Genomic DNA, 22,630 nt, shown 5'->3' on the forward strand with positions numbered 1-22,630 from the left:
ACACCAACACACCAGCTGCTCCTTGGGGTCCGGGGTCCCACCCACCCCTTTTCTCTCCATCAATCACAAATGATGAGGGTCCCTAAGGACCAATCAGAGCTCAGCCTCTCTTCCTCCTCCTGGTCAGCAGAGCAATACAGACAAAAGTTCCTATGGCAACAGTACACAGCTCCTCTCCTCCCCCTACTGCTCAGTCGAGCTATCATTTGGAGGGCCTCCATGCTGCATTGCTGCCTAAGCGTTACTTTTTATGAGATATATCCAACCAATAGGCTAGAAGAAGCATGTAGAAGAAGCATGTTAGTGTTCTACTGATGTCAAACACAGCCTAAGCATGATATTTCAGCCTTGATCAAATGCATCCAGCCAATAGAAAAGTATGTTAGAGTTAATGGTAAAAGATTTGGGCTAAGTGTCAGATAAGAATGGCTTTTCTGCAAGTATGCTTATTTTGTTGTCATAACCAGGGGTTCATTTGGGTTTTGCTTATGTAAAGGACAAGCAGAGCTTTACTCCTATACTATTATTTGATGAAAATGTAAATTGTAGCAGGACATCATGGTAGTAATGATGATGATCATGATGACGTAATGTAGTTTTGCATTACTTGATACAGACATGAATGACATAACACATTAAGTGTCAAATTGGGAACAAGCCAAAATCTGAAGTGTCAGTGCACAGTTCCCTGCTGTCCGTCCTTTAGAAGGAACAGAAAAAAAAGAAGAATTCTCTGCTATGTTGTGAGCCTGCTTTCCCAAAACCTTATAGAAGAAGAGTGTTTGTCTTTGATTGTTCATAAAAGTAACTCAATTTTCTTCCTTTCCGTTGGACAATGACTGAAAGTATAACAGAAGGCAGCATGGGGAGCTTGTGTCCCATCACAAAGATGTGTCAACAGCACAGAACCAACTGAAGAGTAGCGCTTATTATAACAGCAGTGGGAGACTAAGTCTGGAATGGGATGTTCAAAAAGCACGTATGGGTGTGCTGGTCAGGTCAGGTGTCCACAAACTTTTGGCCATATAGTGTATGTCCTGTATCTTTTCATAGCCTGTGTATCTCAGGATATAACTCAGGAATATGTAAGCTATACAGAGGAACACAAAGCAATTTGAAGTGCTGACATCACTGTTGCTAGGCAGGAGTCTCTCTGTTTGAATGAACATTAAAGTGTCCTTTTCTCCACCATTATTCACTTGCTCATGTCTTGTTATAGAGCCACTACCCAGCTGCCACTGCCAGGCAGTTCCCATTTCATTATTCTATTTCCCCTTCACATCTCAGATCTTATATTACGCAGCTCTAATGTATCTCCCACAGTATTTACACCAGTGAATAAAGACAGGGAGTGAAGACGGGAAAATGCACCCCGGCTCTCGGGTGAGACCCCGCCCGGCGGTGACGTCACTGCGCACACATCTCTTTCCGGTGGATGTTTGCTGGTGGTCCTGCATCGCCGGATGGTGTGCATCTTTCCTCCCCACCGTTCACCAGTACTGGACAACACAGGATGCTGAAACGGTAAGGGATGTCTTCTGATGCTGTGATTAAAGATGGAGGTGGGGGGGGGGGGAAGAGGCAGCTCTGTTTACAAATTCTGCAACAGTTAAAGTTGATCATATTTATTATTCTTGTTTTTAGACAGTCACCTTGTAAAGGTTATAAATAATGCGACTCACTTTACACAGGCCTCCATGGCTTAAAGGATAGCATAAAACCATTTGAATGCAAAAACCACTCGTCTGTTTAGCAGAACTACTTGACAATAGGCTCTTTCACTTTAGAAAGAGAATGATCTCGCCTGCATTATCCTCAGTGATGCCTGCGTCGCAGGGCTCTTAGTGTTTCCAGAGAAGAATAGACATAACCAGTGTGTGTTGGGTCAGGCTATTTATAATCCATTATTTAATCTGAGTCTTGGTTTCTGGATGGGAGGGACGATTTGAAGCTGATCCAGAGGCTACACATGACTGCTGAATAGACCATTGTTTACGAAACCCAAGAAAGCTTGTTTATAACCAAATAGGACACTAACTGATTGCATGGCGTTAGGGATAGGCCATGCGTAAAAACACGGCCCCTGACTCTCGACTTCAACGCAAGCTCTGGCATGCACGCCATTCTCAGCATTCTTTCTATATATAAATATGCTTGTAATCTGCAAAAATTGTCATTGAGAGTCACTGGAGTGTTGAATGGCTTCGTCTACAGGGGCTTGTGCTGCGTTAGCGAGCTTCATACAGGCGACACAAGGTGATTTTGACAGTCAGTGCACATAGCAGCTTTTCAGTCGCGGCGGATTTGCGTTAAAGATTATTCTTCATTATTTTTTCACTCTTTGGGCAGCTAAGGGTAATGGACGATGGGCGACGTCTGATCACTAGCACACGACGCCATGAATCCCGCCACTGGCGGCGCTGCCGATGCGCGCCAGGCAGACAATAGTGCCGTGAAGCAGCAGCAGCAGCAGCAGCAACGGGCGCCCTCACCGGCCAGATTTAAAGACGCGACATCGAAAACGCCCTCGAAAAGCGCCTCAGCTAAACCCGCTCCAGCAAAACAAGGCGGTAAAAACAGTCGCAGCAGCTCTCCAGTGGCCGCCAGCGCGGGGAAAGACAGACAGGCGGCGAAAGGCGCGGCCGCTGTCCACCCGAGCGGTGCTGAAAGTCCCACCAGCAGACGGGCGGAGAAGGCCAAGAAGATCGAGGAGCGCCATAGCTCTACGGAAGACGCGGACGATCCTCCTTTAAAGGGCGATCGCGTGGTGTCCGATCAGCCGAGCTCCTCGAAATCCTCCCAGAGTAAAGCGAAGAATCAGAGAGGAAAAGACGGGGCTGCGAGCTGCGCTAAACAGGCGGCTAACAGCACCGTGGGATGCGGGCCTGGCTTCTGGAGGGAAGGGTGCTTACAGTCTGAGTTAATCCAGTTTCACATGAATAAGAGCTTGAAGAAAGAAGGGAGCATGCACGCCAAGGCGGCCAGCTCGCCCGGCAACGGCATGGAGCTCTCACCCGAGGCGCCCCTCAGACCCAGCGAGTCTCATGTGGAGCGAGACTTACGAGACGAAATCGAGAGACTGAATGATGAAAACGATAATCTGAAAGTAGGTTTGGATGATCGCACACAGCAGACAATGACACCACAAAATGATGAATCACTTAAAGAACACAGCAGTGCTTTTGATGCGCAGGGTGTGATTGATTGTGTTTGTTGTGCTAGCATGAAATCGAGGAAATGCGGGCGGAGATGGAGGAGATGAGAGACACGTTTTACGAGGAAGACGCGTGCCAGTTGCAGGACATGCGGCGCGAGCTCGTCAGAGCCAATAAGAACTGCCGGATCCTCCAGTACCGCGTGCGGAAGGCGGAACGGAAGCGACTGCGGTACGCAGAGACCGGCGAGATCGACGGGGAGTTACTGCGGAGCCTGGAACAAGATCTAAAGGTACCAGAGGGTTAAAAAAAAAACGCGTTGCATTGGTTATGAAAAATCTATGCACCGAATTAGACTTTCCCTTGTTGCTGCTGATGTGCTGATGTGTCTCTTTGTACCTTTAGAATCTATCTTTCACCTTTAAGGTGCATCATTTCACCACAGATATACCATTAAAGCTTTAATTAAAGGTACACCACCTGTACCTTCACAGGTAAAAGATACATGCTAAAGGTACTAAACATGTCCCCTTGATGGCACCACCTCAGTGACAAGGAAAAGTACAGTCTGGTGTGTTTATTCCTGAGAGTTTCAGAAATGTAAAGATGTATGATGATACATCACTTCCTCTTGTAAACAGATAACAGGTTGCACCATTTCCTGTGGTTGAGTATTAAAATTAAAAATCAATCGATCTGCTGTGTAAATCTCACTATTAGAAGTAAAGTATTGGCCAAGGGCACCTTAAATGATATATATTAATAGTTATAAAAAATAAATGAAAAGCAGGGAGGGGGAATAAATGTTTTACAAGAGGAATGATCTTTGCCGTATTTCAGTACTGGGGGAATGTTGGCCCTTGTATCAGCCCAAAAAGGGGCCCTATTTCAGAAATTAGTCTTGGACAGAATTATCACGTCATCTTTTTTTAGGTCTTGAATTAAGTCTTATGTCACATATTTTGAATGAACTATTAATGTGTTAATTAGGACTTGTATATTATATTATATTATTTCATCAGAGAGATTAGCTCTATATGGGTTTTAGTTGTAAACAGTCATAATTTAAAAAAAACAAACAAACCTTGAACTACACTAAAATATCTGGCAGGACAGCTAAAGGTGTCATCCAAGTTGTCGCTGCTGTTGTCGTTCTTTCAGCTGCTCCCGTTAGGGGTTGCCACAGCGGATCATTGGTCCGCATATTTGATTTGACACAGTTTTTAGGCCAGATGACACAACCCTCCACAATTTATCTGGGCTTGGGATAAAATGCGATGTCTTGTGTAACCCCAGTGGCTGGGGTTGGTTCCCCGGCTGTGTAACGAACCCGAGCCGTGGCAGTAAGCCTATCCACTAGTCCTCCAGAGACCCAAAGGTGTCATCCAAGTAACCTTATTCATTAAGACACTTAACCCAAACCCTCTTTTTTTATATCCAGGTGGCAAAGGATGTGTCTGTGAGACTGCATAATGAACTGGAAAATGTGGAAGAGAAAAGGGCAAAAACAGAGGAGGAGAATGAAAGACTGAGGCAGCAGCTGATTGAAGTGGAGGTGACTAAGCAAGCTTTACAGATTGAGCTGGAGAAAGCTAAAGAGGTGAGGACGTTAGCAAACTAAACTCGAAAGAATAATAATTTAATGCTAAGACATGGCACTTCAAAGTTGTTAAGAGATACAGGAACTGGTTGGTAACTACCATGTGATTTTGATTTATCTATAAAATACTTGTAATAAATATTTTCCTCAGGCATCTCTGAAACGAAGAGGCAAGGATGCACAGAAATCAGAACGGAAGACTCCACAGACCCCAACAGAGGTAAAAACAAGGAAAATGTATTATTACACTTTGTGTGATTACACTGGAATTTATAAGGATGCAAATGTCTGCGTTGGAGTGATGCTATAATTTAAACATTTACAAAGAACATTAATTATATGATAAATATTATTCACATGGCATTTTGGTTTAGGCAAAGATTTGCTCCTCACCATGGTCTAGCGCTCTACGGTTATATGGCAAGCTCAACTGCTATTTAATACTTCATTAAGAAGTTGATACTGAATATACACTATATGGCCAAAGGTTTGTGGACATTTGACCATCACAGCCATATGTGCTTTTTGAACATCCCATTCCAGATTTGATCCCTTTGCTGTTATAATAACCTCCACTCTTCTGAGAAGGCTTTCCAACAGATTTTGGAACATGGCTCTGGAGATTTGCTCATTCAGCCACAAGAGCATTAATGAGGTCAGGCACTGATGTAGGGTAAGGAGGTCTGGTGCACAGTCGGCGTTCCAGTTCATTCCAAAAGTGTTCAGTGGGGTTGAGGTCAGGGCTCTGTGCAGGTCACTCGAGTTCTTCCACTCCAACCTTCACACACCATGTCTTCATGGACCTTGCTTTGTGCACAGGAGCATTGTCATGCTGGAACTTGTTTGGGCCTCTGAAGGGAAATTGTAATGCTACAGCATACTAAGACATCCCATATAATCAAGAGGTTCCAACTTTATGGTAACAGTCTGTGGAAGGGCCACATATGGGTGTGATGGTAAGGTGTCCATGAACGTTTGGCCATATAGTGTGTATTACTGGGATAATAAAAAATAAAATTGTAAATGTCGGTGCTGAAGGTAACAACCAGATGTTAAATACAGCCTTATCCAGGAGGAGCTGAGCTCCAAGCAGTGTGCAGTGTGGCTTTATGAAGTTGCTCAGATCCTTCTGCCTCTGGCTGTATTTAACCCACTAACTGCTTAATAATTTACATCATTCAGGAAATATAATTAAATGAACAGAATTTGTTCATTTCAAAATGGTCTTTTTAGGAGGAAAATGAGGACCTAAAATGCCAGTTGGCCCTCATTAAAGAAGAAGCTGTACTGATGAGGAAGAAGATGGCAAAGATTGACAAAGAGAAGGACCGGCTGGAGCAGGAACTACAAAAGTACCGTTCCTTCTATGGTGATGTTGACAGTCCCCTCCCTAAGGGTGAGGCTGGTGGTCCCCCTACCACGCGTGAGTCTGAGCTGAAGCTGCGTCTCCGCCTGGTAGAGGAGGAGGCCAACATCTTGGGCCGCAAAATTGTGGAGTTGGAGGTGGAGAACCGTGGTCTGAAGGCAGAGCTTGATGACCTGCGAGGAGAGGAGTTGGCAGGGGGCGCAGTAGACCCCTCAACACGGGAACAAAGCGAGGTGTTATCTGAGATGAGGCAGCAACTGCAGCTGGTGGAGGATGAGGCCGAGCTGCTGCGCCGCAACCTGGCCGACATGGAGGAGCAGAACAAGAGGGTGACAGTGGAGCTTAACAAGCTCAAGTATAAGGCTGGCTCACATGAGGGTTCCCGTCATGGTGGTGCAGGGGCGGACGGGTCCAAGGCTGAGGCTCTGCAGGAAGAGCTAAAAGCTGCTAGGCTACAAATCAACGAGCTGAGTGGGAAAGTGATGCAGCTGCAGTATGAAAATCGCATACTGCTGTCCAACATGCAGCGCTATGACCTGGCCTCACACCTAGGCATCCGGCCCAGCCCTCGAGACAGCGATGCCGAAAGTGACGGAGGCCGCAGAGAGAGTGATGATGACTCTTCACGCCTCCCACCGCATCGCAAGCGCGAGGGCCCCATCGGCGGTGAGAGCGACTCTGAGGAAGTACGCAATATCCGATGCCTTACTCCCACTCGCTCCCTGTACTCTCCCGAGAGCCGTTTTTTATCCCGAAGTCTCAAGGACCGGCAGCAGATGATTGATATTCGCATGGAGGCTGAACGTCTGAGCCGGACCATTGACAGACTGATTGCTGATACAAGCACCATAATTGCAGAAGCACGAGTCTATGTGACGAATGGTGAGCTTTTTGGCCGGATGGATGAGGATGATGATGGAAGCCGAATACGTGAGCATGAGCTTCTGTACCGCATTAATGCGCAGATGAAAACCTTCAGGAAGGATCTCCAGAGTTTTATTGACCGTTTAGATGTTCCCAAACCAGAAGATCGTGAAACCGAAGAGCCTCTCTCTGTAAGTCTACACAAACACAATGTTTCAGAAGAGCTCATGTCTCACAATCACTATTACTCTATATTTTAACTGAGCTTTTTCTCACATTTTCAACCTTCATGCATAAAATATGAGTAGATACCAAAATTATTATTATTATTATTATTATTATTATTATTATTATGCAGAATGCATCATATTCACAGAAGTACATTAGACTGATAAATATATTTAATGTTTTTGTGTCTGGATTTCTCACTTTTACTCTGTTTGTGCCATATTTCATTTACCTGTTTGCTTTTCATTTTGTTTTCCTTTTCCATACCCACTCATCCAGATGTTTCAACCTATCATTTTGCTTATCCTCATTCTTGTTTTATTCTCATCTCTGTCATATGCCACTATATTCAAGCTGGTCTTTCTTTTTACCCTTTTCTTTGTTCTATAAACCCCCCTTCTTTTTCTTAGCAGCCATATTGTTTTTTGTTTGTTTGTTTGTTTGTTTTGTTGCCGTTTTCAATTGATTTTGGCCATGTCATTAAGGTTATACAAGGTACAGGAGGTTTTCCACCATTTTACGCATTGACAGTTACTCAGCCAAATGCAACACAGTTTCAACCTACAGTGACACCACCTTTGCATCTTTACTTCAATCTATTCATGCGGTAAGTGAAAATATGTTTTATGAATCATCAATATCAACAGTTAGTATAGAGAAACTGAGTAATATTTCCATTTTTATTTTTACTGTTGTTGGAGATGTCTGAGATGTTTATATAGGGAATTCATTTAGAAATATTAAAAGGTTATTATTATTCAGGTGTTTATATGAAAAATGTATTAATTGTTGCTTGCTGGTGTTACTGCTTGCCAAGCTCATGTTTTGATTTCTGGAAGCAATCCATGTGATCTGAAAATCGATTTTATAGGCCTGTTACCTGTGAAATAAATCATACTGCACTAACTGCACATCAGTCTGGCATTAAGACTCACAAAATTACAGTGTTGACCACCTACACCCAGGTGAATGAAATATTTTCCATTTTGGTTCAGAAACTTTTAACACCCCTCTCCAGTTAGTAACTGGTTAGAATGAAATATAAGAATGGTTAATAACAGTCCAATAATATAGACTACTGTGCTTATATTAGGCTTGTGCTATAGCTAAAAACAGCAACAAAAGGGCAACAATATTGCCCTTTTAAATATCACCCAATTCTGTTTTGTTTCACACAACAATATATCATCACTAGTTCTGGCAATATTTTATGATCAACTCCAGAAATATTGGCATCCTTCAAAATCATGGGCAGAAATGATTAAATGATAAAGATTACACACAAAAGTTAGAACTTTCCACATAAACAACTGGAGAAAAATTCTTTAAAAAAGTATTTTCTATAGAAACACAAACAAAAACACTGCATTCTCAACACTAAAGAATATGTCAAATAGATACAGATAGCAGATATTGATCCTTGAAAAAAAGATATATTTGTTAACTGCTCTATATTATGCTTTAAAATTGATTAAGTCTCCAGGAACTATTGTTACCCATGACCTATTTCGCTGGGGGAATAATACAAGGCTGTAGGTCCTACATGTGAAATTTCATGTCATCCATCACCATGTGATAAACCAAAGACCTGTCAACACAAACGCTTGTTGACCTGCAGACATCAGATCGAAAAAATACATAACTAGTTGCACAGTAGTACATTATGGGCTGTAAAAAAAAAAAAAAAAAAAATTTCAAAGTTTATAACAGATGAAACTTGAAAAAGATCCATGCCCACATTGAGGAGGATGCTGGGGAGACAAAGAAAATTGCACAGTCTAGTTGATGCTTGAGGTTGTCTAGCTTCAAAATCAAAATCAACCACCTCCACAACAACAAGCTACTTGGAATGGTCGCACAAAAAAAGCACAAACATGGTTCCTGAGAGCAACCCACAATCTGCAGCAGTCAAAACTACAATTACAAATGTGTATTGTGGTCAGATAAGATGAAAATCTGACATTTTGGCCTTGCACACCATCTGCAGGTTTGGCAGAGCAAAGGGGATTGCATATAAGGAAAGGCATCCAAACCCACAGTAAAATATAGTGGTATATTATTGATGCTGTGTGTCTGTTTCGCGGTTGGTGGTCCAGGAACTTTTAGGGAGATTGATGGCATCAGGAGCTGTTAGGTTCTAGATCATTATAACCCAAGATCTGGTTGCTTCTGGAAGGAAATGAACACTTTTCTGTAGAAGGATATTTAAACAAAATGATGACTCTAAACATACATTCACATCAGATCCTATTGAGAACTTGTGAGATGAAAGAAAAAGGACAGTCCATGTGTGCAAACCTAAGAATATAAATGAACTTTAAAATGTTCTGCATGAAAACCAGGTGAAGCATCACCAAATAGTAATTGTGGAGGTGCTTTGGAGTGTTTTGCAGAAAAAAAGCTCTATTTAAGAAAAAAATATAATCGTTTAAATAAACTATGGGGATGTTTAAATAAAATGGTGTCATATATCTTATGGATTTAAGGCTACAATATCAAGCATGAAGGGTGCCAATAATTCTGGAAGTGACTGCATATGTTATGTAAAAGATTCCGTACAAAATAGTAGGGGTTACAGTAAGTGAGAATGGCGATGTGTTGTGTGAAGGAGGAGTGTGTGCTGCGAGACTCCCTCTGGAAACTGGCGTCACATGGGCCGTTATTACCAGCTGTGTGGGAAAGAGATGCGCACAAACTCGCCAACTATTCACAGCGGAAAATCAGCTTTCCACAGCTGCATCTGTTCTAATCATTCAACAGCGAGTTCAGACTTCTAAACGAGTGCAGAATGCTCCAAGGTAAGACATCTTCACGCTTTGTTCTCGATGTGATCAGGAGCACTAGACTAATGCTTCTGCGCCACTGGAAGGTATGGAGAGGTAAACAGAGAGACGGCGTGTGTTTGTTTTCAGGGCTGCTCTGCAAGCTTGCAAGGAAACATCACGGCATGCAGGGAATTCCAGAAAACTTTATTGGTATTTAATGTTAGATCTGATCCATTTTACTCGGTCTGGTCAGGGAGGTGAGCTGGATAGCTACAGGGCGTCAGTGTAAACCCCAAACTCTTACATCAGAGTATGTTGTGCTTCTTCTAATCGGCATGTTAGAAGGAGCCGGTTGAAAACTAACACCAGAATGTGGGCTAAGTAAAGGCGGTGGGAAATGCGCGCTGGCTGAGAGCTGGAGTAGTAAAAAGCTGTATGTGGGTGTGTCAGTGGAGTATGACAGGCTGCTCCTGTCGCTCCTGCGCTGACATGGGAAGAGCAAATGCGCCCGGCGCGCACACAGACAAACATGGCCGGGTTCGGCTCATCCCTCAGAATCAGATGAAGACTGCAGCGGCATCCCCTTCAAACCACTGCTGTAATCTCGTGTGCAAGCTGGAAGTGCTCGAGAGAGATGTGGAATGCGCTCGGAAACGGCTCAGGGTTTTACAGTGGAGGAGGCGGTGGCTACGTGTGTAAGGCGCACGGCTGGGAATTTGTGCCTTGCTCCATGCTGGAGAGGGAAGCGGACAGGAAACGCAGCCGGAGTCCACATCGAGGAGTGACCTCTACGGCCTCGGTAGGGCATTTTTCCGAGCACTCTGGCCTCGGACGTGCAGTGTCGCCATCCGCAGATCTGCAAAGCCAACATTTACGCCTCAGAAAGAAGTTCGAGGAGCTCAGGAAGCGTCACGGTCAGGAGAAAGACGCCTGGATGAAAGAGAAGGAAATGCTTTTGAGAGAAGTGGCAGACGTGCAAGTAATGCACCAATCAGTCGCAAACAGCGCATGCTGAATCACTGATCGCTTCGCATATTTTATGGTTAACGTTGTTGTCATTGTTGTTTTGCTTTGTGCAGGGCGGAGAGAACAGACGGATATTGTTGGATCTGAAGACGTTGTTGGAGGAGGTGCAGTCGGAGGTGAAAAGGGAAGAGAGTAAACGCAGCGAGCTCCAGCTTCAATACACCAAGGACCAGTGCGCATGGGAGCTGGAAAAGGCAGAGCTGAAATGCAGAATTGCACAGGTAAGATTGTGGTTTAATGAAGGTCTGTAACGAGTTTGTTTCATGGCTGAGAAGTCAGAATTCCTGACTGCAGGTGACAGTGCTAGCCTGCACAATAAAAGCCTCACTCAGGCATTTGACCTGGATTAAACTCAGCCAAGAACCACTAGTATATCAACACTAGATTATAGTTTATTATTTAAAAGCAGCTTGAGATTTCAAGATATCTCAGCAAGATTTCGTTTTTATCCTGGGATTTATGCACAATTACATTTAATATCCTGGCAGTACACACACTGTGCAGTCTTAGGGGGTCGCACAGCCAGGGGTCATTATATGGCACACACTACAGGAACAAAGACTGAAAAACACAAAAACAGATCTAATTTTTTCTGAAGGGTTACACATTAGGATCACAAATCATCACACATTAATCACGGGAAATATTTTTTTCAAACGAAAATCTGATTTACTGTTAAAAAAAAAAAAAAAATCTGACAATTCATCAGAGACTCAGAAACCAGCTAAACTGCTTAGCTTGTTGTCTCCTGGGCCAAATGCACTCATAATAAGCAAACAAAATTACTTTTTGAATGCAAGAAATGGAGATGTGTGCTCCCACATTTGGAAAAGCCATTTGTTACTTAGCCTGGATTTTTACAAAATGAGTGATGAAGGCAGTGGTCTTATTTAAAATGAATACACTATCTCTTTCTCTCTATGACGTTTTATGTATTAAAACATCACCCCATATTGACTGGTCCCTTTCTCACAGAACTCTCCCTTTTGTTTCTGACACCCTTATAAAGACACAGTCCAGACTGTCTAGTGTATTTATCATCTGGAGTCAGAGCAGTTATAATCCCCTCTGGTGGTTTATGCATTATCCCCAGAGTGAGTCATTGCTATGCTCTCCTAATACAGTAGTGCACTGTACTCTTCAGAGATGGAGAGGAGTAGTGCTGTGGAATTCTGGAGGGGTGGATGCACCTCAGTTAGGATGTCCTGGCATATTAGATACATATTAGTCTGAGTAGTCATACTGAGCTTCAATCTTGATTTGAAACAGTTTCCCAAACTTGCAGCCAATATTCCTTAAAAGCTTATCTAAAAGCTTAGCTTTATCATTTGTGGGAATAATATATACCAAATGATGGTGCGACTCCAAACTTGTGTGATATATGCAACATCCAGCACAGTGTAAATGAAGGGGAAAAAGATAATGTGATTAAACACTGTTCAAAAACCACCTGAGAAATTTGCTGAGACCTGACAACTAAGCACTGGTCAGGCATGGCCTGAAATTCCATAACGTGGCTGACATACCTCTGTCCAAATCTCTCTACAACATTTAGACAAGTCGGTAGAATTGAGATTGTACCCAATTTTTCCTGTGTGTGGACCCAAAAAATTATCACAAGAATGCTATATTTATTAGTTTATGCATATCATGATAAAGACTTCACAATTTGCGTAAAGAAATTTTACAGAAGAAAATCTGGCACAGTATATGCAGTCCTTCAGAGGTCACAATTTATTCATAATTTGTCCATGCAGATTCCCACCAGATGGACATTACCCTAAATAAATGCAATCACAGAGTTTCCTGGGGCCTTTAAATAAAGCTATGCAAAAAAAAAAAAATTATTGCCTTATTTACCAGTGTTTAACATTTCACCATCCAATCATTTCACCCACAAAGCACTGCTGCACTTGCCTTCCTTGTGTGAAAAAAAAATGTGAAAAACAGCAATTTGGTTGCACATACCAAAGTAAAGTATTAGCTGGCGTTGAGAATAGATTTCAGGGAGGAGTCAAATGAAAGCATAAACACTTTTTTCACCATCTACCACATCCTACCACAGCTTAGACTGCGGCCACTGAGGTCGCCCCAGGTTTACCAGGCATTCATGGTTATGTTTTTGCCAGTATATTTCCTTGCATATTTTTAAAATGGAGGTGGTGAACTCTGTGTGTCCCTGCAGCCCCACCCTTAGGAATGTGAGATGCTAAAGCATTGGTCTAGCTGCCTATTTATAGAGGACTGCCTCTGTGACACTCTTACCCAGAGACAGAGCTTCAATCACACAGCCACAGCAATAATCATATTTTAAACTGAACTTTAAAGCAGCCGACTGTTTCCTTCGAGGTTGATCACATGGTAGAAAATGACCAGTGCTCCGTTTCGCATGCCCTTGGTTTGTAAATACTCAGAGCCAATCCACCTAAGGGATTGTACACAGTTAACAGCTATGTCCATATTTTTTAAACTGATCCAGTGGTTTGTTGTTTATACGGGCCACGTTTGAATCTGATTTTGTTGTTATGAAACGCTGTCCTATTTTAGGCATTGCTTGTGTTTTTGGGCACATAATGGATCACTGAACTTGTGTTTACGGGGCAACTGCAAGAAATAAAAGGATCCATATGAAAAATGTGTAAAAAAAAAAAAAAATCAGTTAACAGTACTGTGTACTGATGAACTGCAGTGTTAGTTTTGTCATGAAGAATGAACTACTGAAAAGCAGTAAAGTCAAATTACCGTTTATTAAAAGCCATTTGTTTAATGATGCTTAGGAGATTCCTTACGCCAATATGTTAAAAACAAACAAACAAACAGACAAAAGCCCAAAACCCTGACAATTACCGGGTTTTCAATACACAAGTATTGTGTAACTTTCAGGACTTCTAGGTGAAAGAAGTGTTGGGAAGAGAGACACAGGATTCCTGAACAGAATGTAGGGTTTCCATTTTAAGAACAGGTCAAATGGATATATAAACCACGTCAAAGAAACAGGCCCTCTAAACATCTGCCATGGCGACAGTCACATGCTTAAGATATTTAGTACTACAAGAGGTACAGCTCTATATCACCATGGTATTGTCAATATTTGAATGAATTCAGTTTGTTTTAGTTCAGTATCTGTGACATGCGCTACGATTTTGATTGTTTGATGAAGTCAAAATAGCCAATTTGTGAAAACAACATTATAGGTTTTGGAATTTTATTGGTTTCTACAGTATATGATTGCAGCCTTTATTGTAAAATTCAGTAAACGTATACTTTTAACAGTTTAGTTAAGCTGGGTTTAGCTGTAGAAGCTATTGAACTATGCATTATGTATCTTTCCTTGCCCCACTCCATTTATAATGAGAATCTGTGGAAAAAAACATTATAAATGAAGATATGTGTGTGTGTGTACAGAACAATTGACTTAAAAGTATATTCTAATCTCACCGTTTTAATGTTAGCTTAAAGCTATTGACTTCTTTCTAATTCTTTTTCCCAAGAACAACACATGATAACATTGAGCATTTTTTATCGAATGGTGTACATATTATCATTATGACCAGAAAGGTGAAACTGTGGCCCTAGTACAGGTCCTAATACAAGTCATTTTAAGGACAGAGTGAAGTTCATTGTTGCTTTCTAACAAATCATAGAAATGTTCATGCTGGACTTAAAATACTTCAAGGACAGACCACAATTCTTCCATGTCACCCTGGTGCTGTGCCACTATTTATTTCCATTGCCAGCTCAAGGACAGAGAATTGGGTGTAAATTTAAGCCTGTCCTTTTCATAGTGTGTGGAATGTGTTCTGGTATTAACAACAGCGTTGTAGTGAAATGGAAATGGCCGCTTGGTATTCACACAGTTAATTACTTACTTCCCCTGGTCTTGAAAGTAAAAACGTACGGATTGTCTCCATTTATAATAAATGATAAGGCAGAAAGAAAAGCCCACTAAGGTAGTAAAGTCATAATCCAGCTCTTCCATCCAGAGTAAACTGAACTGCCTAACATTCAGTCCAGATCATGCTTTAAGGTACCTAACAGCTACTGGGAAATGAAAAGTAAGACATCAATAACAGTGCTTTTCTTTAAATGCTACATTCCATTGGAAAAAATGCCACAAACTTGAAGCTGAATCATTGCAAGTACGTGTCTCAATTGTACGCATCACTTTTAACAGGTTATGAGGTGGAAGTACATGTTGTGTCAGTACTAGAGGGTCATGGACGCCATCATGGCCTGGTGGCCTTGTCATGGCATATGGACTCTTTCAACACTGACACGCATGTGTATTGAAAAGGTTAAGGATAGATATCCTATGGGATGAGTGTGAGGACAGATTTTACAGTATTATATCCTACGAGCATGCCAGCCACCCACCCAGAATCTTCCTGTGCTCCTAATCCCTCTACTTCCACTTTCCCTCAAAACTGTGCTTGCTTTTTCCTGTAAATATCCTCAGCACGCCATCATTTTCCTGCGGCACTCATTAAATGTCTGACCCTCTCTCTCTCTCTCTCTCTCTCTCTCTCTCTCTTCAGTTGGAGGCCAAAAGAACAGTGAATAGTGAGACTGGAGACACAGTAAGGAGGGAAAGAGAGGAAGAGCGGAGGCTGCTGGCAGACACCCATACTGCAGCAATGGACCTACGCTGCCGGCTGGAGCACAGCGAGAAGGACTGGGCGAGGGAGAAATCCGAGCTTTTGGAGCGCTTTGACTTGGAGAGGAAGGAGTGGGAGAGTCAGCTCAGGGACATGCAGCACAAGATTGAGGAGGTGAGTCTGCAGATGGAAACCAAGCCCAGGAAACAAGCTGCCACACCCCAAAGGTCTTCAAAAAGAACAAACTGTGCTGTGCTCCTATTGATTTTGAACACATTCATAGGTTGCTAATTACAGACCTTAAAACAGGATGCCTAAACTGAAAGTGGTTAGGTATTTTAAAGGAGTTTGTGCATCAGTGCGTTTGTCAAATGAGTTTGAGCTCTAGAAACTTAATCACATGCTCCATTAAATACCACACTGCAAAAGCGTCAGAAAGAACACGCCATTGTAGGCTGAATTTTATGTTAGCAAACAACCTTTAGATACATAAAACATGAGAAACTTTATACATTACCAGTCTGCTGTTTTGTGATTAGCAACTTATTCTTGTCCTGTTATTTCTTATACTTATCATACTTAATAAAAAAAAAGCTCTGCTGCAGTCAGGAACTTTTAGTGGGTGGTAATAATAATGGGGGGAATTGAATTACACAACCACAGGGGGGGATCTAGAAGAATGCATTTATATTTAATACACTTTGAAGAAGAGATTAGTCATTTTAATGAAATAAAAGAGCTGGGTTGGGAGCTAAACCAGCAGAACAGTCTGTTTTGAATAAAAACATGTGAGCCTTTTGGCCTCCTAAATAAAAAATTAAAGCCAAGCAAGGAACAAATGAATAGTAAAACAGTAATTCAGTATTGTTTATGGAAGTGGCATTCCTGAGGTATTGCTAAGCCTGCAAGTGAATTTATACATTGCATGTCATTTCAGCTGTACAATGAAGTGAAGGCTCATCGACAGAAAGGTGCTTTTGGACCAAACAGCGGTGCACAAACCACTGCCATAAGGCTCAGTACACATTCTGGCAGCACTATATCCAGCACTCTGACTGACTCCTCAGAGGCCCACAGCAGCAGTTACTCTGAGCCTCTCACCCAGCACAGGCAGAGCAGCACTAACTCCAGTCATAACAGTAGTGAACCCAATGGCCAGCGCTATAGCATTCAGAGTGAGCGATCAAAGCAGGGCGGCTCCGGGAAGTATGAGCATAATGAACTCGAGGCCATTAACACTGCAGAGCTAGAAGATATTCTTCATGGGTGCCTTCTGAACAAGCCTGTCTCTGGTGGGCAAAAGGATCAGCTCAACCCCTCCCGAGGTTTTCAGAATATAGACATCAACTGTGCAAGTGATAAAAAGAAGAACACAATGGCTCTTAATGCTGTGAGTTTTCTTGAATAAAAAAAATGGTTAATAATTAGATTATTTGGTGGAAATTATGTAAGACATTTGCTGAATTTTTGTTGTGCCTTCTCACCCAGTTAAATATATTGTATTTGCCATAGGCTCTTAAAGAAATAGCTAGGGTTAGTGAGGAGCTGTGCAGCTACCAGGATGAGATCAGAAAGAAGTCTGATGTCAAGAGGTAATTGGCAATCATCCTGATAATTAACACCAGTAATTCTATTAACTTTAGGAATGTTCGAGACACATGCCTGATGGGTTAATGGTCTGTGTTTTCTGTGTTCATTACCACAGAAGCCAGACTGAGTCAGTGTTCTTTCCAGGAGATGTTGAGATGCGTGAGAAAGATATGTTGGAACTGGACGACACAGATTTCAACTTGGATGAGTGGTGCAAAGATCTTCATGTCCTGGACAAGCAGAAAGGGATTATCCGGGATGATATTAAAAAGAATTCATCCAAGACTGAAAGTGACACTGAACTACCTGTGAAGAGAAGAGATGTCCCTCCTATTCCATTCAGGAGCACATCTTGGTACATTAACAGCCCCTCAGCTACAGATATACCGTCCAGTGCCCCTGAGCCACTGATGCGCAAAACATGTCGAAGCCCTTGCCTTCACAGAAAGTGCAACAGCCCCTCTATCGTGCGAAGATTCGAGGCAATGCTACAAGAGAATGAGGGAAAGATTCTGACAGACTCTGGGATTGTGCCCGGCCCAGTGCCTCGTGATTCCAAGTGCAATATCAGCTGCTGCCAGAGCCGGTGGTCCTGTGATGGAAGCAGGTTTGGCAGCAGCAAGTCATCCACATATGTGCCTATCCAAAAATGTCTCTCAGAAGTTAATATAATAGCTGCAGAGGCTGAGTGCAGTCAGAACCAGATAGATACAGACAATAAACAAAACCTGAAGGAAGAGCTTCATCTCATGGACTCAACACACAAGGGTGTGGCTGCTGACTTCCAAATGCCTCCAGACATAAGCTCACCTTCCATCAACACCACTGTCCCACGGAGAAATGAGATGCTAGAACGGAAAACAGCTGAGTTCAACCGCATCCTCTTTCAGGCAGGCATGGGTTTTCAGTATGATGAGGACAGTAGCTCTACAGATGTGCGCTATACATTTGATAGTACCACTGAGGACAATCTGACAAACGTGCCGCCAGATCTTACGACACATTATTCAATAAGCAAGTGTGAACAGATTGCTCCACAGTTAAAGAACCAAACAAGAGATTCCAGTTCTGGCCGTTCAGCTCTGCAACAGGATGTAAAAGTGAAGAAGGTAACATCTGGTCTATCACAGCATCTAGCAGTGAAAGATGAGGACCCAAAATTTACACGCCTGTTATTGCATACAGAAGACAGACAACCTTCCACCACTCAGTTTGAAAAAAGCTTGAGAACAGTTAAATCAGATTTAGATTTGTGTCCATCACAGCTAAAACATCAGACTGAGAAATTCAGTAAAGTCAAGTCTGTCACTTCAGGTCAATATCCTGCTGAAACAAAACCTAAAAAGCCTGAACGTACAAAACAGGACATGCCTAACACAAGGTCCAGAGTTTTAGATGAAAATCCTTGGAAACCTTCGACTCTGGCTGCCTACCCTCGACCACTGGAGTCCCGGTCCAACTATGGGGCAATAGAGAGGATATTGAAGAGTTATGAAAATTTGGGACATTCCCAGCAAGACAAGCATTTGCAATCTAATCCAGGGAGGGAGGAGGACCTCACGGAGCTCTTGAATTTGCTTGAAATCCAGCATCAGTCTAGATCCAGTGAAAGAGTCACACACACACCTCACCAACAAGCTGTAGCTCACAAAGAAGCACATGTAACAGTGAAGGTCAGTATGCAATCTTAAAGACAAAAAAACATGTCAAACCCTGTTTAAAGACATTGCTTTTAAAAAGAACATTCAATTTCGGTTAGATAATTTGATGAAAAAGGTATACATGAGTGACAAATTAAAGGAAAATACAACATACCGTGTCTTAGGCCACCATGAGCCACCAGAACAGCTTTAATGCACCTTGGGGTAGATTCAACAAGCCTCTGGAACTGTACTGGAGGAATGAACACCATTCTTCCAAAAGACATTCTCCCAGTTGGTGTTTTGATGATGGTGTTGGAAAGTGCTGTCTAACAGTCCAAAATCTCCCATAGGTGTTTAATTGGGTTGAGATTGGCTGGCGATTGTGATGGGCATAGCATATGATTTACATCATTTTCATACTCATGAAACCATTCAGCGAGCCCACATGCCTTGTCATTGTCATCCTGGATAGAAATGTCCTAATTGTCATCCAGTAGGATAAAGCTGATCAGTCAGAATAACTTTCTGTTGGTTTGCAGTGACTGTTCTCTCAGTGGAAACAAGTGGACCCACACCACACCAGCAAAATGACCGAAAGCATAAAAGAGCCAAAGGTTTTTTCCTTTAAATTGTCACTCGTTTATATTACCAAGTCTTTGTCATTTTCTGGAAACAAAGTGAAGAGATCTTTGAGATAAGATAAGAAAAGTGTCTTATGGTCTTTTTATTATTGTTTATTTTTAATGCTGCTATAAGGATTTATACATCTGGAAAAATTTAGAACGTACCAGAAAAAAAAAAAAAACTGTCTCCCCAAAACCTTTAAAAGAGCAAAAATAAAATTCTTGATGCTGAGTTCCATTAGAAAATATTTCCAGATTGCACAAGGCTAAGCACATCACTATTCATTTCTGGTCTGTGCAGAAAATGAGTACACATCACTTTGTTACAGAGATGAGGCATTTTTAAGCCTCTAGAATTTAAAGACTAGTAGCACAACATTTGGCTCTATTGCCAGGTTTTAAATCCGAACCTTTCATCTTTGGCCCAGTTGGAAACTGCCTTTAGACAGAAGGAAAGACTTGTGGTGCAATTATTAAACTATCTACATATGGCCAGCAGAGCTCTCTGCACAGATGTCTCTTAAAGATTACTTTACAAACTATTGGAAAATCAACCATTATAAAGAGCACATCAGACAATAAGACTAGGATTAAATGTGTTTGTCTTATCTTGGCTCCAGATGGAAGGCATTCACAGCAAACGTGGTCATATCTTCGTAATCGGGTCATTTTCTGTGAAAGTCAGGAATGCTTGAACATCAGTCTGCTGGAGGTTGATAAAGAGAAAAGACATTGAGATTGCTTACAATTTTAATCTTTATATACTCTGAAAACAAAGCAATCTTTTTAAAATGTGTGTCTCTGCAGCAAAGCAAAGAATCAGCAGTAATCGTCAAGAAGAGTTTCTCTCGACCAGCTTGTCCTGCTAAAAGACGTCTACCCTCACGCTGGGCTAATCGCTCTTCCTCCACCTCATCTACATCCTCCCCTTCTCCGTCACCAACAATGCAGCCCACCATCTCCAGCTCACAGCAAACGTTCACCTACTCTGCATTTCACACAGAGACAGTCATCATGTAAGAACATACAACAAAATGTGACTAATCAGAGTCACACCCATGCTGAGAACAATGTCTTCAAAGCTGAATGCTTCCATGTCTCTTCCTGATTACCTTTGTATATACCAATAATGACTGTTAATCCAACAAGTTTTTCAAAATACAGCCTCACTTACTGTTGCATTATATTAATCATGTTCTGTATTGTCAACATATTAAGCATACACTATATAGCCAAAAGTTTTACACCTGACATCACACCCATATGTGGTTCTTCCCCAAACTGTTGAAAGCACACAGTTGTATAGAATGTCTTTGTATGCTGTAGCATTACAACTTCCCTTCACTGGAATTAAGGGGCCTAAACATGTTCCGGCATGACAATACTCCTGTGCACAAAGTGGAGGTTTGGTGAGGTTGGTGTGGAAGAACCTTAGCAGCCTGCACCTGACTGACCTCAACCCCACTGAACACCTCTGGAATAATTTGGGACATGGACTGTGCCCCAGGCCTCCTCGCCCAACATCAGTGCCTGACCTCACTAATGCCATTGTGGCTAAATCCTCAGCCACACTCCAAAATCGACTGGAAAGCCTTCAAGAAGAGTGGAGATTATTATAAGAGCAAAGAGGGGGGCTAAATCTGAAATGGGATGTTCAACAAGCACATGTGGGAGTGATGGTCAGGCGTCCACAAACCTTTGGCCATATAGTGTATCTATGTATATTTTTCTCTCCAGCCGTGTTCTTGATCCATACCAAAGGCTGAGTAAAAGAATCCAGCAGATTTCTGTGCAACTGCCGTGATATTTTTCCCTATGTGTTTAGGTGCCTCCAACTTTTGACCATATTTAAAAGCTCTATTGCTGATTATTTCAAAATCATTTGTTATACTTTCATTGACTCTCATCAAAATGATTGACTTGTATGAATAAGACATGTATTATAAACTTACTCTGTCTACTTACCTGATGTGAAACATATCATTAAAGTATAACCTTTACAACCTCTATGTCCTAGTAATTATTTCAAATGAAATGACCCTTTTAAGTCAACACTTGGTGGTTGTATATTCTACATTTATGCATATGGAGCCTGCAGAAGGCAGCTCTCACTGGATAGATGAGATATTTGAAATATTTAATTTCTGAAAATCCTGGTTCTTTGAAATTATAGTACGAGAGTGATGGCTGATAGACCAATGTTGACACCTATTACTCCAAACTGGGACCTTCAGTATCCAGGAGACAACTTTAGTATATCGTCAGTTTGTCTGGAGATTAATGGCCAAGAGTGCATCAGTTCCAAGCACAAGCAAGGAGACACCTAACCCTGGGCAGTAATGTGGTCTCCTCTGACAAAAATAGCAGGTGTGACACTGTTTTGGTGCCCGAAATCCTATCCCAATGGAGATATAAATACTTTGTCCCTTTCCTGTAGTGGAGACATACACAATTTCCTCTGTTCCACTTGACATGTCTAGAGGAATGGAGGATGTCATGCCAACTCAGAATAAATACTGACAGACAAGAGAGGATCATGAATATATTGGTAATGCAGTAAAATCCTGCACATAGGTTTGTCGATTTATGGTACATAACACATGGCATAGTGGATAAATATGGATCCTCTATAACAGGTGATCTTAAAGTGGAGTCTGTGAAGCATTTTGTTTTTAATGCAACATTTTACATTGACAGAAATCACAATTCAACATGATCAAAGTTATTATATCTATTATTAATGTCTTATAATTATTAGCTGGTTTGACTGGTCACTTGATTTGAACAGGTTTCATGCAAACCTCAATAACTCAAAAACACGCGGGCCTATAAATAATAGTAACTTGGTCCTAATGTGTGCTGATGGTGGAATGTTCTGAAATAAAAATCTCTAGGGCTCCAATAAATAGCCAGAATAAACAAGCCTTTGCTGATGTACCCTTTACATTGTGAAGATGTTTCACAAATATGGTTATTTCAAGTCCATACTCTTATTTTTCAACTAGAAATTCACCAAAACATCTTCACTTCTGTGGCCTTCTGTAAGTGAGCTTTAGGTAACAGGCTGGAATAAAAGTTCTCCTCACAAATTCCTGCCCATTTCCTCTCACTCGTGATCCAGAACTATAGTTATATAGTTTGAGAGCTAGAGACTTGGACAGAAGGAAAAGGTCTG

General features: G+C 41.8%; 1 protein-coding gene across 4 annotated transcripts; it reads left to right on the forward strand.

Annotated features, from left to right (window-relative positions):
• The first annotated feature begins 1,299 nt into the window (after positions 1 to 1,299).
• On the forward strand, positions 1,300 to 21,458 carry LOC113526737 (protein SOGA3). Of its 4 annotated transcripts, none has more exons than XM_034306419.2 (8): positions 1,300 to 1,524; positions 2,350 to 3,106; positions 3,223 to 3,447; positions 4,597 to 4,755; positions 4,907 to 4,975; positions 5,989 to 7,176; positions 7,699 to 7,820; positions 11,058 to 11,225. In XM_034306419.2, exons 2-8 carry the CDS (start codon positions 2,399 to 2,401, stop codon positions 11,089 to 11,091), a joined length of 2,505 nt encoding a protein of 834 aa, XP_034162310.1. In that variant the 5' UTR covers positions 1,300 to 1,524; positions 2,350 to 2,398; the 3' UTR covers positions 11,092 to 11,225. The 4 variants fall into 4 exon arrangements, 3 of the variants coding, with proteins under 3 accessions (XP_034162310.1, XP_034162319.2, XP_026769851.3); XR_008301511.1 differs by having other exon boundaries at positions 1,304 to 1,524; positions 7,493 to 7,820; positions 11,058 to 11,084; XM_034306428.2 differs by lacking the exons at positions 1,300 to 1,524; positions 2,350 to 3,106; positions 3,223 to 3,447; ... (2 more) ...; positions 5,989 to 7,176; positions 7,699 to 7,820 and adding exons at positions 7,846 to 10,011; positions 15,540 to 15,773; positions 16,537 to 16,989; ... (1 more) ...; positions 17,305 to 18,862; positions 20,263 to 21,458.
• The last annotated feature ends 1,172 nt before the right edge of the window (positions 21,459 to 22,630 follow it).

Source organism: Pangasianodon hypophthalmus, chromosome 1 (assembly GCF_027358585.1).
Source record: "Pangasianodon hypophthalmus isolate fPanHyp1 chromosome 1, fPanHyp1.pri, whole genome shotgun sequence".
Classification (NCBI taxonomy): domain Eukaryota; kingdom Metazoa; phylum Chordata; class Actinopteri; order Siluriformes; family Pangasiidae; genus Pangasianodon; species Pangasianodon hypophthalmus.

Bases quoted from the DNA above. Each gene is read 5' to 3' on its own strand.
- LOC113526737 (XM_026914050.3), top strand. From the start codon at position 10,613: ATGTGGAATGCGCTCGGAAACGGCTCAGGGTTTTACAGTGGAGGAGGC. The intron at 11,226-15,539 runs GTAAGATTGTGG...CTCTCTCTTCAG, and splicing joins TGAAATGCAGAATTGCACAG to TTGGAGGCCAAAAGAACAGT. The intron at 16,990-17,111 runs GTGAGTTTTCTT...TATTTGCCATAG, and splicing joins ACACAATGGCTCTTAATGCT to GCTCTTAAAGAAATAGCTAG.